At 40.7% G+C, this 15477-nt stretch overlaps 1 protein-coding gene across 1 annotated transcript in view; it reads right to left on the minus strand.

Annotated features, from left to right (window-relative positions):
• Window positions 1-521: 521 nt before the first annotated feature.
• The window catches only part of xpr1a (xenotropic and polytropic retrovirus receptor 1a), a 72502-nt gene continuing 57546 nt past the window's right edge, over window positions 522-15477 (minus strand). Inside the window, exons 7-15 of the mRNA XM_020631805.3 lie at window positions 15374-15455; window positions 15003-15190; window positions 14492-14671; window positions 12022-12190; window positions 10934-11134; window positions 6047-6213; window positions 5744-5883; window positions 5430-5654; window positions 522-4450 (exon numbers count right to left, since the gene is read on the minus strand). Coding sequence (XP_020487461.1) covers window positions 4393-4450; window positions 5430-5654; window positions 5744-5883; window positions 6047-6213; window positions 10934-11134; window positions 12022-12190; window positions 14492-14671; window positions 15003-15190; window positions 15374-15455 — 1410 coding nt within the window. The 3' untranslated portion in view covers window positions 522-4392. The remainder of the gene's footprint in view (window positions 4451-5429; window positions 5655-5743; window positions 5884-6046; window positions 6214-10933; window positions 11135-12021; window positions 12191-14491; window positions 14672-15002; window positions 15191-15373; window positions 15456-15477) is intronic.

Below are 15477 nucleotides of genomic sequence, written 5' to 3' on the forward strand. Positions count from 1 at the left end.
ATCCTGTCGAGTGACCTCGGGACCTCAGTGTGTTTCTTTTTTGGGAAACTGCTGATGCAAGGTCAAAGAGAGACCCTCACTCTCAAGTCACATACCTGTTTTTTTTTTCTGTTTAAAGGGTTAAGATTTTTTGTGTGAATTTGAGTTTATTTGATGTTTATTTAGTAGCACCCTCTTCTCTGCCAGGAAGCCGGCATTTCATGATGATTCCTTCATCTTTACTGCACGCCAAAGAGAACTGCTTCAGACCCAATCTTCCCAAAGGGAATGACGAAAAAAAATGACCCAAATCCCAGGACACTGCCCGTGGATTTGAATGAGTTCCTCAAGCTGTTCGGAACCCAGATGTCAATCTCATATCTAGTCAGGACCTGCAATGCCACTTTTCACCACCAGGCTGCAGAGAAAGACTGTCTTAATCACAGACTAGGGGGAATAAGGAGCGTCTTCAGAACTAAAGGTTAGGCAATGAGAACTTTTTGGAACAGCTCGAGCGGAAAAAAAGAGTTGAGAGACAGAGCGAGTTTTAAAAATAATCGTGGTTTATAAAACCCAGATATGACAGGATCACCAAAGTGGATACAGAAATACAAATACAATCAGGAAAACCATCATAGAACAGTGTTATACACTCAACATGTACAAACTACTCTTCAAAAGGGACTGATGGGGAGGATGGATCAGAATGTGAGACACTTTCCTTTCTTTATGTCTCTTCAAATCACATTTAGCCACAATGTATTTAATCTGATTTTTTTTTTTGTATCTTATCAAAGTAGAACATTCATCTACCAAACTACGGGTACTATCACGTTCAGCTAGATTAGAGAAAGGGTACGAACAACATCGAAGGAGGGACATATATCAAGCACTTTAACATCATGGGAGTTTCAGCAAGCAGTGAAAACAAAATCCTCATCGCCCATGAGGGGGGAAAAAATGGATGTCAAGGCTTATCGCCAACATGTGCGCATCAAAGACACAAACTCTACAAAAGAACCCTGTTTTTGTTTCCACATACTGAACATTCTGTGAACACTGGTCATTATAACATTTGTTTCTCTCACGCCGAAGCATCGCAGGAATACTTCAAGTAAGCTTATAAAAGAGCCGAGATGTGTTGGTCAGGCAGGTCTGGGATCAGTTTAACAGCATCTAGTTCGGGTGTGGGTCCTCTGGGTGGCCGTTCATGTGCCTTACAGTACGACAAAGTTCTTCTGTCAGCAGGGCACCACAAAGCATGTGTCCACAACATTTTCATGCACATTCACAAATGTACAAACATTTAGCATAAGGACAAAGCTATCTGCACAAACTCGCTCTCCCGGAGATGACAAAGCCTATTTCAAGGCTTTTATTTCAGGTTATTTTATTTCAAAGAAGGAATCACCAACAAGATACGACCAATCACATTCTCCACTTCTATGGGGTTCTTTTTCTATTTTTGTACAAACACATTTTGAAAAGATTTACACGTGACAAAGAGTGCAGGCTTATGACTGATAAAAAAAAGCTCTTCATCACCTACAAAATACTGCTTGTTTGAAGCAAAAATGGCAACATATGCACTCAATCATTGTCCGAGTAGCTACAATGATCGCTAATATACACATTATTAAATAACTTAACATCTATGTACAATGTAAAACAAAAGCAGCATGCAGGCAAGACAACAGAGCCTTTTTACAAAACGTGTGCTGTAATGTTGGGAGAGAGGCAATGTGTGTGTGTGTGTGAGAGTGTTGCAGCATGTGTCCAGTGTATTTAAATGGAGGGAATCTACCCTTCTTATACATGTTAGGTATATTTTCCTACTTTCCAGTTCACTTTAAGCTCTTTGCACACAGAAGCTGTTTTGTCTTTTAGCCGCTACGGGACGAACACAAGCAGAAGAAACGGGGCTTTCATGTGTGACGTGTGTGTCTTCTCTGGGATTTGTCTTATGACAGTCCGGTGGTGATGCAGTGCAACCACAGGGAGGGACAGCAGAGGGAGAGTGAGGGGGGGGATCGGGGGCACAAAGTGGAACTCATAGCAGTGTACAGTTAACTTTCTCTCTTTGAAAGCTAGGGGCTCATTTACAACAGCAGCAACACAAAAAAACAAAAAATGTCACCCTATCTGCAATTAGACATGACATTTGATTAATCAAATCAAATGAAATAAAAGTGCTAAAAAACAAGGCAACAATACACATAAGACAAACAGCATATCTGCAGTGACTTAAACGCTGACTGATTCAGTGGCCATGAAATGTACAAATATTGTGTAAAAAAACAATCACAGGTAATAGATATTTACTGTTAAAGAGTGTTATATTAGTTGGTTTAGCAGAATTACCATATTTGACTACCAGAAACACAGATCCAAGATTTAATTAGCCAAATTTCATTTAAAAAATACCCATCTATAGGGGGTATGATATGAATCCTCTATCTATACATTGTGTTAAGAACAGTGTTGGACTCAAATCAGAAGAGGTTGATTCATTGGGTTATATTAGTTCTGCTTGTAAGAAACAACCTACAATAGACAAAAAGCTCCATGAATCCACTTCAGCAGCAGAATCCAATCAAACCGCCCGTCAAGCAGCACAGAAGCTTTCTAGAAGTGTTAACAGTGTGGTCAGTTTGATATACGCATGAAATGTGTGACGATAAATCAGTGCTTCTCAAATTTTATCTCCCTCATGCACTTCTCTCTAGTTTTCCCCAAAAATATTGACATTTACAACTCTAACTAAGAGAGCCAATTCCAGTTTAGTTGCATCCACTTGAACATCACTTGTTCTTGGTCTGCATTTTTCTTTTTGTTCATTTCTCACACATTTCTGCTGCAAACAAACTTTTCAAATTTCGCCTCGTTGAAGCGGCACATCTGTTCTTCCCCATGCTGCAGAATCTAAAAGGCCTTTTTTTTTGTTTTACATTACTCTTGTTTGTTTTTCACAACATTCAGGATTTAGATTAATTTTTTTTTTTTTTTTAAAAGCGCTTCACATTTTCCTCTCAGGTGCTTTTCCCATCTTCTAACCACTGGCATGAAAGAGCAGTCTTCTGGCACTCACTAACAATTTCAACAGAAAATCGGAAGCTGCTGATATTAGAGGGATTTCAACACGACAGCTACCTCCTCAAATAAAATGAATCTGAACTTTTGTGGATTCTGCGCAGGTTGGAAAGACAGAGCTACTGTAACCACAGTCACATTCATATAAGAAAGCTTTGGTAGTTAATGCAAATAAAAGCAATACACATACATGTACTACAGTGAATAGGGCACTTTAAAGATGACACAATAATGACAATCAGCTTTGCGGTAATTTGAACCTGGGGATATATTCAGGTCAAACTATGAGCTTATTAAAAAATGTGGCACAAACAAGAAAAACATTTCAAACATTATAAAATACATGAACAATCATTGTGTGGATGCTCAAACTAGTCTCACTAGAATAAACAACACATGTAGAAGTACTTAACGACTACAATAGAGTAACAATGCACATCAAAATATATGAAATATTTTTACAAAGAAACTTCACAGACTAGAAATGTTTGAATCAAAAACATCCCCTTATTTGTCACTTGGTTTTTCATGTTTTGTGTATCAAATGCACTTTTCCTGCAAGTGCCTCCAGCGCTGTGACTGACGGTATTAAAACAAAACAACAAAAGTAGGAGTATAAAAGGAATCAACGAGCTGAAACCAGTTGATTTGTTTTGATATGCTGCGATGTGTGTCGAGTCCTTCCTCAGGTTTGTATTGATTTATATTTAGTCTTTTGATTGGCTTGTCACCTCCCTGTTGATCCTAGAGTATAAAGACGTGTAAACAGTCATCTGTAGCCTTTTTATGCAGCTTTTCAAAAATAAGAAACAGAAAAAGTACAGAAAAAAAAAGAATTAACGAGACAAGATTCAGTAAAAAAAAAAAAAAAAACAGGAGAGAATAATCCCAGGGCAGTGTGGTCTGTGTTTCAAGATACATGCAGAAGATTTCCCTTAATATCTGTGTCTGTATGTCTGTCTGTCTGTCTGTCTGTCTGTCTGTCTGTAGGCATTACCTCTCTCTTTAACTGTAGCAACATGACACTATGTTTGTGCTTCAGCAGGTTTTCTTTTTTTGTGTGTTCAGTGTGTTTCTATCTATACTTTTAAAGACCAAATGTACACAACAGGATGTAAAGATGAGGTAAACTGTCCGAAGGGAGGCCGGTGTGCGTCCTCACTGCTCTAAAGGTTCAGACTGAGGGTTTAAAGGTTCCTAGACTTTTTACAATGAGGGACAAGGGTTGAGGTTGGACGTTAGTGATGAGGTCCTTATAAGTATACTATCTGTGTGTGTGTGTGTGTGTGTGTGTGTTTGTGTGTACGTGCTGATGCTGAAGACTCAGCTGAAGGCCTCGTCATCCGTGTCTTCAATCAGCACCTTGGTGTCCTTTTTCGATCTGGAAAAGTGGTGTAAAAATCGACAATTACATTTCAACAGATATTTTCCACATTTGTACTCATTAACAGTTACATCTTGCACCATGTCATACAACCATTGTCCTCTGGGATTTCACTTGGGTGTTCAGTATCTGACCCAAATACTTCTTCAAAGGCGGTATCAAGGCGAGTATGCCAGTCAGTAGAATGTCAGCAACCTTTTCCCCCCCGATATTATGTATAAATGTATTAGGGGTACTCAGTATCGGCCAATACTAATGTCTAGGTATCAGAGTCAGCACTCGAAAGGTTACAAATGCTTAAAGCGTCTCAAGTGTTTTAGTCGTATGATTTCATTTGCTGGTTTTTGAATAACTGTTAAAAAGATGTTAAATGTCGAATTGTGTCAGCAGGTCTGATATTTTATGTTTTATAAATATCTTTAAATGTTGTCAGCAAACTAAGCAGAACAAAACAATCTGGACAATGTTGTAAGAATCAGAAAGATCTAATTTTTCACCTACTAAGTGTTTATAATAGACTTGCTAAAACACTCAATAACATTATAGTGTTTACAATATATGGTTGTACCTCATTTTTATACATATAGATACATAAATATTTACATGTGAACACATCCTTATATAGAGAAGAACATTTAATTTAAAAACATTTAAAACACATTTCATAAACTTTTCTGGAGCGACTTCTGACCCCTGTATTTTCTGTTTTTGATGTAGTGTGTAATGCCCGCTCAGTGCTGATGTATTTTGACGGCTGTGTGTATGATGTTCAAACACTTTATGATTCTAAGCACTGATGAAACTGTTTTGATGTGATTGTTTGATTTTGCCAGAAGACTAAAGGAAACTGGGTGTTAAGGGTTAACAAAGAAACGGGAGGAAGGTTTCAAGAAAAGCGTTTTAGCAATTGTGACAAACTGTAAGACTTAAAACATGTAAGCATAACACAGACGTCTCTATCCATGGTATCTCTTACTGTGAGGAGGACAGCAGGGGGCGTCGGAGCGACAGGCTGTAGGATCTCTTCCAGGTCTTCTTGCCTGAGCGGTTCCGGACCCCGTCGTCCTGGTCCATCATCTGCTCCAGCAGCGTCTGGTCGTCAGCGTTTAGAGGAGCCACAGAGATGTCCCTCACAGCTCGAAACTCACCACAGTTATTCAGGTGCTCGTTTTCCAGACGGAAGAAGTTCCACACAAAACGCCTAAAGAGAGTAGGTGAGACAAAATTCTAATCCTGCAGAGATCTTTATGTAATTTAGGGTTTGTATAGATGTATGTAACTGAAACCTACCTGAAGACCTCGAGGGGAGCTAGAAAGGTAGCTACAATGTCGCCCACTGAGTGAATCTTGGTCATTGTGGTTAGAGAGATCTGGATGGTCCAGGCAAAACGCAGGATCACATCCTCTATGATGGCACAGTAGTAGTAGGCCTGGAGGCAGACATGCAGGATTAGGGCAACAGTCTTTTTAAGTGTGAGGGTTTCATTCTTTATTTGGTATAATACTCTGGTTTCTTTTAAGTGCAGATGTATTACTGTGAAGCACTTTGTTTCTGTGTTCTGAAAAGTGCATGTGACTCTTAACAGACTCCACCTTATGCGGGTAAACGATTTCCTCTCTGAGGAAGGTGTTTTCTCCAGCTCCTCGGTCAAACAGGCCCCAGTCCATGCGCAGGTCCCAGATGAGTGTGTAGAGGGAGCTGATAGTGGAGAACACTATCAGCAGGTAGAAGAACATGTCGGCATCTGTATGGCCTTGCTCTGGAAGAGGATACAAACACAACTGATAAGAGAAAAGCATTTCAAAAGACTTTGCAAGACTTGCGTCTAAAGAACTGATGTTTAAATGCTTTACAGAATTCACTCTAATCACTCTAATGAGTCAGGGCAACATTTACAACATTTGACCACTAGAGGGAGCCCTCCTGTCATGAATGTACTTGCAATGATTAATAGCTGCCCTTTGGACAACTATTCCAGGAAGAGTTTAATATCCACTTACATAAAACATTGTCCTCCAGATGGAAGATGACTAAAGATCAAATTACACACTATGAAGCAGCTCGTTCAGTGGCTGACTTGGAAGCAAGAAGCTGAGAAGTCAGATTTCTGCACTCTGCAAAAATATAACAGGCATTCAATTTAGAAGTACAAGTTAATTCTACAAAAAACAAAAACCTTCTGATGGGGTCCCTTCAAAGAGAAGATTAAACTAAAGTTATTTACATTAACTAAAATAATAGGTCCTGTTTGGTAGCCGTTCCACAGTTCTTTGTTTTTTGTTCTGTTCTTAAATCTCTTAGACCTTTATATTGTGTTTGTGTATATTCTGATACAATTTACAATTTACAATTTTTGGGCTATTTTGTACTCAACTGTGCATATTATCATACTGAACGAGTACATACATGTGTTTAGTGTGCTTAGAGAAATGCCGTTCAACCATCAACTAAGAACATAAATATATAGATCGATTTAACGTGTTAAATTTTTTTATGAAATGTGTTATTTTGCTTTAAGTGTGAAAAAAGTAATTGAATATAATGGATGATTAAATGTTTTAAACTTCTCAAAAGGGCAACCATCTCCATGTAATGTGAATGTTAGCAGCAATGCTAATGATTATTAATAAATTGTCTAGCTGATGCCAGCTCACAAACTCTAAGTTGACAAACAGTTGTTTTAATGTTGCGATGATCCGCAGCACCCATGTGTCTCTGCATGCTCACTATGTGGCTGTGATGTGCTCCACACTGGGTGCTGATATATAAATCAGCACCCAGTGTTTTCATACAGTGACTCACACAGACACGGACACAAACCAGTCCCATTCCCATTTTTCACAGTCACTCCTTCTTCCTGTTAGCAGTCAGAGCGACGCCATGGAGCAGAGCAGGATGTTTCTAACAGAGAGTTACTGCTGCGTCGCTCTGTTAACTGCCTTTATGCAGTTTGCTGCACCGGCTGAGCGATGGGATGGAAGGAGTCCCTACGGCCTTGCTGAGATTTCCCAGCCGTAGATTAAACTTGGCCGTGGACAATAGACTCTGTTCACTGGAGAATATCCACTGATGTGATCCCCTCAGCTTGTAAAGAGTGAGTATTCAACCCTTCAATTTGTGTTCAGGCTGATGCTCATTTCTTTTTACAGGCAAACTGGTTAGCCACTGGGCCATAAAAAGGTTAAAGAGGGTGAGAGAGACATTGATTGGATGCTCAGTAGGGACAATCATTGGTCACTTGGTCCTGTCACACACACTCACACACGCACACGCACACGCACTCACACACACACACACACACACACACACACACACACACACACACACACACACACACACACACACACACACACACACACACACACACACACACACACACACACACACACACACACAAAAGCTAAAAACAGAACACTTCAGCAGGCTCATTTCATGCAACAGGCTAATTTTTCACTGATGGAAACCAGTTCACAAAAACAATCAGTCCCTCCTATAAAGGGTGATTTTTTTTATCTGTTACCAAGGCAACCCAATCAATCAACAAGTAATTAAGAATCCTGCACCCAATGAACCCTCAACTACAGATCTCAGCCAACCCAATGTTTTAAATCTAACACCATCCAACAACAAGAAAATACAAGTCTTAAAATTAAGGAGTTTAGATGCAGGGAATCTGCCACAAGGAAAGCTCACAGATAAAATGACTTTTAAGACAAGAATACTATTCATGTTATTCACATTAAGACTTTTTTAAAAAGAGAAAACAGGATTAATCTTTTTGGCTAGCTCAGCCTGTTCTAATCTTCATTGGTTAACGTGTTCGACTGACAAGGTGTTGTAGTGTGTGTGTGTGTGTGTGTGTGTGTGTGTGTGTGTGTGTGTGTGTGTGTGTGTGTGTGTGTGTGTGTGTGTGTGTGTGTGTGTGTGTGTGTGTGTGTGTGTGTGTGTGTGTGTGTGCTCCAATTCATCTCTTCATTATGAACAAGGGGTCAGTACATGAAATTAAGTTATAAAAGCTGTCAGCTCTACGCTCATCTCTATTCCTGCAGAGTCTAGTAGACATGTTTTCAGCTGTGGGCCGCTGATTACACCTCACCTCTCCTCTCCTCTGCTCTGCTCTCCTCTCCTCTCCTCTCCTCTCCTCTCCTCTCCTCTCCTCTCCTCTCCTCTCCTCTCCTCTCCTCTGCTCTCCTCTCCTCACCTCTCCTCTCCTCTCCTCTCCTCACCTCTCCTCTCCTCTCCTCCATGGGTGTTTTGATATCTGTGATTTCCCCATCCTTTCAATGCCGCTTTCTCGCCTCCCTCTGGTGCTCTCTTTTTTCTCTGTTTCTCTTCTCCTCCCTCCACCCAGACTTTCATTTATTACCTCCCCCTCTGTGCTCTATCAGCTCTAGGTCTATAGACCTTCACCAAAGTTGGAATCAATCTATGTATGCCCCTCACCCCCATGGTCAGCTTCTCACAGAGACCAGCAGGGTTAATATTCCTCTTTTGTCACAACTATTGGCTTTTGTTGTTTTTGTCCCTGACGGAGGGATGTCTTAAAAACATGCGTACTTTGATCAGACCATTCATTGTAATTTAGTGTGTTCATCCCGTTCTCCTGCCTCTGCCTGTGCATGAGATAAATCTAAAGAGTTTAAATTAACATCAGTCTTGTAAGTAAGTCCACCGCATCGTTAACAGTCTCAAACCACTGTGCATAAAGCAGAGACAGTATTGATCCTGTAGTAAAGTCATCTGCTTTATGGTCAGCATCACACCATATATTAGAGGGTCTGTGAATTCTGCCTGGACCAGGAAATCCTACATCATGTCTCTGGTTACGACTGCCTCTGACATCACAGGTTTAGATTTGCAGAGAGGAAGAACTACATTCTGAATACAACTTAGTCCTCTACACAGTCGCTCATCATGTATTCGTTTTCATTTATGCAGTCACACACTTCCCGGAGCACTTCCCTGTTCCAGGAAGGGAGTGAGTCTTCTGAGGCGGTGGGTTCATCATGAAACCATCAAGGCTGTGCTCAAGTTCACAATGAAGGTGACACATGCACAGACGGACGCAAGGAGCTTTGCCAGATAGTGACTGACACTGCAGCCACCTTTTACAGCTGGACCAAGCTGTGCGAACATGACACCAGCCTGCTGTCTCCTCAGGCAGATGCTGGGTAATGTAGTGAGCATCACATGTCCTGTCTCAAGCCTTTTCACATAACTATGCTTTCTAACTTGACTGCTCCAGAGGATGTTTGGTTGTATTTGTCTATCAAAGGCTTTAAAATCTACAAGATGAACAATTTCCTTGAGTGTATGGATGAGATATCTCAACCACCAGTTCACCAACGTGTGTGTATTACTAATGAGTGTCTTCCCACCCAGCTCCTTGGCTTAACCAGCTTGGTCCCTGCCTCCATTATTGTAGCAGGATGAAAGACAGCTTCATACAGAATAAGACATGAAGAGAGGCCATTAGTCTACAGGCTTCAGACCAGAGGAGGAAGGAGGATATGGTTTAATGGACGCCTTTCCTACAGAGCAGTGGGAGAAAAAAATAAAAGTCTGTCTGTCTCGTCGGTCTCTCTTCCTGGTTTCTGCAATATCGGATCACCGGCGGTCAGATTGGGAAGCAAGAGTATTGATTTAAATTTATATTGGAAAAGAATAAAGTCAAGCTGGGAAATAACATTTAGCGGTTCAAAAAGGCTTAAGATGAAGTTTCACAGCTGGCATTTTGCAGGGTGATAAATATATAAACTGGGATCTGAGAGAGAGTTTTAAATGTATGAGCAGCAGTGTAAACAGCTTTGAAACGAGCCAAGCAGACACATTTCTGTGATGAAAACAGAAATACAAAAGGTGAATGCTGCAGAGATGCTTTTATTGCCTGGGTGCTGTGTCTTTGAACATGGGCTCCTTTGTGATAGGGCTTCTGAATGTGAATAATTGCAGGCTAATTGTGAAGCTGTCAGACGGAGAGTGACTTGACTTTTAATGGTAACCACTCTCTCGTTTCCTCTTTTTTCCTCTCAGATGGCAGTATTTCTCTTTCTTTCACTCTATTTTCTTACCTTTCTTTTCCTCCACTCAGCCTCCCCCCTCTCTCCTGATATCAGATTATATACTTCAGATGGCATATTGTTGTTTATCTGCCATGTTTGACAAACCTTTCCAATTTTCATTATAAAGATCGCAGCAATGAAAAGAAAGGAAACCAAGGCCAACTGCTCTCAAGGACAGCTCTGCTTTCTTAGCACACATGACTCTATAGAAAGGCTCAAAAGCCCGCATGTTGTTGACATGCTCCTGTAATGGCAACATTGTTGATTTGCTTTGTAGACTTCAAGCTTTTGACAAACTGCCTTTTGTCTCTTCTGGGTGATTCTGTAATCAATACAGCCTTGAAACTGACCATGTTACACAAACTTATACATTAAAAATGTATCTGTTGATATATTTTGTGTGTTCCTGTGTCTTACCTCTGTGTGTGGCGTAGAGCGCAGCGAAGGTGACAACAAAGAAGGTGGTTGAGTATTTCCCAGCATTGACCAGATGAGGGAAAGCCCTCTTGGTGTCACGGTAACGCCTCAGGCATTGGATGAAGCGGAACCAGGCGGGCAGACACTGGATGATGGCACGCAGACCGTACGAGTAGCTGTGGCACACAAAGTCCCCAGGGTCTAAATAAAAAAATTTAAAAAAAGAGTGGATGATTATGATGAAATCTTATGGTCTCCTTTTACAAATATCAAATAATATACCCTCCACACATTCCTCTCATCAGCTTATCATTCTGGGAATCACACAGCGACCTCTTTGTGGCCAAAACATTTCCGCTCCATTAGCTCTGTGTTAATTGGCTGCTCTGGGGCCGAAGTGTCACTGCTGCTGGAGTGGACGAGGTGCAATTAAACTGTCGTTCACATCACATTTCCTGACAGGACGGCTTAACTGTCTGGCACACTGTCAAGCTAATATGTTGTATTAACAGGCAAAAGATCCGTTTCTTAAGCTCCATATTATGGATGCTTACAGCAGGTGGAGATGTTTACGAGATAATTCAGCAAACACATTTTTTTCATAAAAATATTATATTGTATTATATGTATTATAAATTGTGTTTATCCACACTATCACTCTATAAGTGTTCTATTCATATACTGTATATCTACTTCAGATGACATTTTTGGAATTTCCTTTGAAGTAAAAATAAAAGAATCATATAATCAGGAGTGCAAATATTACCGTATGTGGTTGAACAGCAGTTTTGTCTGTTTTTTTTTTTAAATTTTTTACAGATTGTCCTCTTTGATAATACCAAAACATCCTCCTTTTGAAATGATATGCATCTACATGGTGATTACAGGATACTGTCTAAATACAACCATTAATTTCTTAATCCAATTGAGAAAAATCATACCAGAAACATCCCCCATTAAAGTGCATTTAGCTCATTAAAACAATAAAGTACTCCTCTCCTAAAACGTGCTATTTTCTATCTACTCAAAGACAGCTCCGTACATTAAGTTAAAGAATAACCCCTTCTGACCAAGGTCTAATATCTCACCTCTGGGGTTGGGCAGCAGGCCCTTGCTGTTGCTCCACTGCAGCTCAAAGATGTAAAAACAGATGAGATACTCCAAATCCATCAGGACAAACACCAGAGAGTTGAGCTGATCAGCCAGCCAGAAGTCTGCAAACTCCACCCGGTGAAATGGCGCAGTGAAGACACGAAACTGGAAACAGAAAAGAGTGGAAAGAAAACAGAAAAAGACGAGGGATTGGTGAGACTTACGAGGAGCTTACAAGAATTAACATGTTCCCCATTTTTTTATTGCATTTCAGAAAACACCTTGGCTGACATTTTGACGTGTACATGCTGTTAGCACTTGGATTGAAATAATGAACAACTAATTAGCGTGGAATTCTCGAGGACTTCAGATGAGAAGTGCAGTAAACATCCTCTATTAAGGATGTGTAACACACAAAGGAATAGAGCCTCCAGACTACCTTATCAGCGTGCCACAGGATGCTCTAATGAGTAATGCTTTGTGTCTCAGTGCATGTACCACCTTATTTGTGCATTACTATGTTAACGACACAAACAACCAGTGTTTTGTGGAATGCTTTTACTGCTACGGGAATGTTTTGGATCATGGCTTATGGCAGGAGATCAGTGATTGACCACTTGTGGTACAATTCCACCTGACTCCTTCCATCCCCCGAGCCACATGTGACATTTAAAAGCATGCCTCTCTTTTTCCACTTTCAGACGGAAAACACACACAACACCTCTCTCCCCTTCCACTCTAAATGTCAAAGTTCCTTTTTTTTCTTTTGACATACATCAGCTTATTATATATTTTCTCTTAACCTGCAACTCAAAGTCTGTATTGATCAAGTGGCCATCGCTTGAACTATATCGGCTCCATCTGTATGGACGGCTCAACCTGCAGCAGGGACCTGGTTCGGTTTTCATTTCTAGAATAAACACTTGTGATCCAGGTGCTTTCTCTGCAGTTTGTCTTGTAATGAAATTTTTATCCTTTGTCCAGGGTTTATTGTCAGAGGAAATAAGCACTCTTGGTACCGTCAAATTTTATTGCACTGCTAGAAAATCAACAACATATCTGACTAAACAAAACTGCAATGTCTTAATTGCCTTTTCCACAAGGCGACATATATCATAATAAACCACTAATTCTTTGTAGCTTGATGTGTTTTCTGAGGACCAATCAAGACTGTTAATTGAGCCACATCAGCAGGGAGCTGTGAAGGCAAGGACAAATATAAGAGGGAGGTCTGCTGCTGCTGCTGGGGGGAGATGAAGAGGGAGGGAGGAGGGCCAAAGGAAGAGGAAGAGTAGGAAAGGAGGAAGAGGAGGAGGAGGGACAGAGAAGCTGAGGGCATCAGCATACTGATAGATCTCTGCCTGTAATGATTGCACAGTCACAACCTCCACTTCCCTAGGGACCAAGCTGCATTCTATTATCCCTCATCCCTCTGCCCTCTGTCTCAATACACACACGCACGCACGCACACACGCACACACACACACACACACACACACACACACACACACACACACACACACACACACACACACACACACACACACACACACACACACACACACACACACACACACACACACACACACACACACACACACACACACACACCACCCTTTTCTTGCAGGCCTGTAGCTCAGCTTAGACAAAGAACAGAATAACAGAGGAGGGTTTTGTAAACATGAGACTTGAGATGGAAATCTCAATTGAACACGCGTTCATCATGTTGCAGACACACACACACACACACACACACACACACACATGAAAACATAGCAGCAGCACAATATAGTAGCAAGGCGACATATTTTTAACATAAAAAGTAGAATCAAATGTTAAAGAGGATATCCCTCCCTTAAGACAACTGTTCTGTAAAAAACAACAACGTAAATATATTTTTGATTTACGTGCTACAAAAATTTGGAAATATGATAGTAGCTACAGTTTGAGTAAAAACCGTGTAAAAGCTACATTTTTAAACTTAAAAATAACTGATTGGGTCCACATGTTCTGCAATACTTTTCACATAAATAAAAATGCACACCATTATCTTCAATCAAAATAACAACAACAACATATAAACCTGGATTATGCAATCCGCAAGTTTTTCAAATTTAAGTTTCTTTTGTGTTAATACCACATTATATCCTACCACACTACTCACAATGTCCCCTCCTGTTTGCATTTGGTTCACTGTATCATTCATTTTTATATCAGTCTATGAGTCTCTATATAAAGCAGCACCGACTGCTGACCCAAAGCTCTCAACATTTGTTTACGTGTCTCCCTGAACCTTCACTTTAGGGTCATCTTTTCCCGATCAGATCATCATATTACTGTTCTTGCAAATCCATCTCTATCGGACAACCTTTAAGACTATAATCGGTGGTACTAAATCCAGTAACAGGGGAGGCAGAGTAATGCACTTATACGTCAATGGGTAAAATAATAAACGAGCAGACTGACCAGCAGCTTGAGGAGCCAGAAACGGGACTTGTAGTAGCAGGTCTTTAAGGGGTTGAGGAGGAAGAGCACCATGAAGCCGTAGAGGATGAGCGGGTTGATCTGCATGGGGATGAAGGTGTACTCGGAGTATAGACAGGAGAGGATGCTGAGACACCACAACACCCCCAGGAAACCTGCAATCTGCAGAAAACGGAGGGGAAACAGAAGAGAGTGGCATTACCAGAGCCCACTTTTGACACATTATCAAAGATAACAACATAGTTTGAATAATTCTGTGCATATTATGTTGCTTTTAATTTTCTAGGGTATAACAAAAACCCAAATGTATTGTTTTGCTGTTTTTCCTGGTAAATCAGAAGGCGAATCTTGATTACCCTGATGACTAAATAACCTCAATCATTCCACTTTCATATTTGTTACATACGCCTTTACCCATGACTATTACAGAGAAAAAGAGTATTTTCTGAAGATTCTGTAACACCAATGCTTATTATTGGTTCCCCGTTCTGACCTCAAACAGGTGTTGGTGTGAGAGGTTGTTTCTGGGGTTGATCTCAAAGATGAGCACATGGTTGACTCCAGCCTGTCTCCATCCATACGTGTTGATGCCCAAAAGGAAGAGAAACTGGATCAAAAGGAAGCCGCCACGATAGATCCTCACCAGCGGCCACACATTCTCAAAGCGGATGAACACAGCACCTGAAAAGAAAAAAAACAACAACAATGAATTCTATGATCAACAATAGAAAACTGCTCATCGTGTGTTTTATCTATGATGAACAACATCAGAACTCCTGGTTATCTTACAGTGACACCAAGCAAATTGTGCTGGACTCAAAGGGATGTTAAAAATGTTTTAATCTGAGTGTTTGTGCGACTTACCAGTAAGAACGAAGGAGATGGCGAGGATGATAAAGAAGCCGCAGTAGAGCCCCACTCGGAAGGTCGTCCACGCCAAAGCAGGCTGAACCAGAAAAAGAGAAAAA

This window comes from Labrus bergylta, chromosome 6 (genome assembly GCF_963930695.1).
Source record: "Labrus bergylta chromosome 6, fLabBer1.1, whole genome shotgun sequence".
In the NCBI taxonomy this organism is placed as follows: Eukaryota; Metazoa; Chordata; class Actinopteri; order Labriformes; family Labridae; genus Labrus; species Labrus bergylta.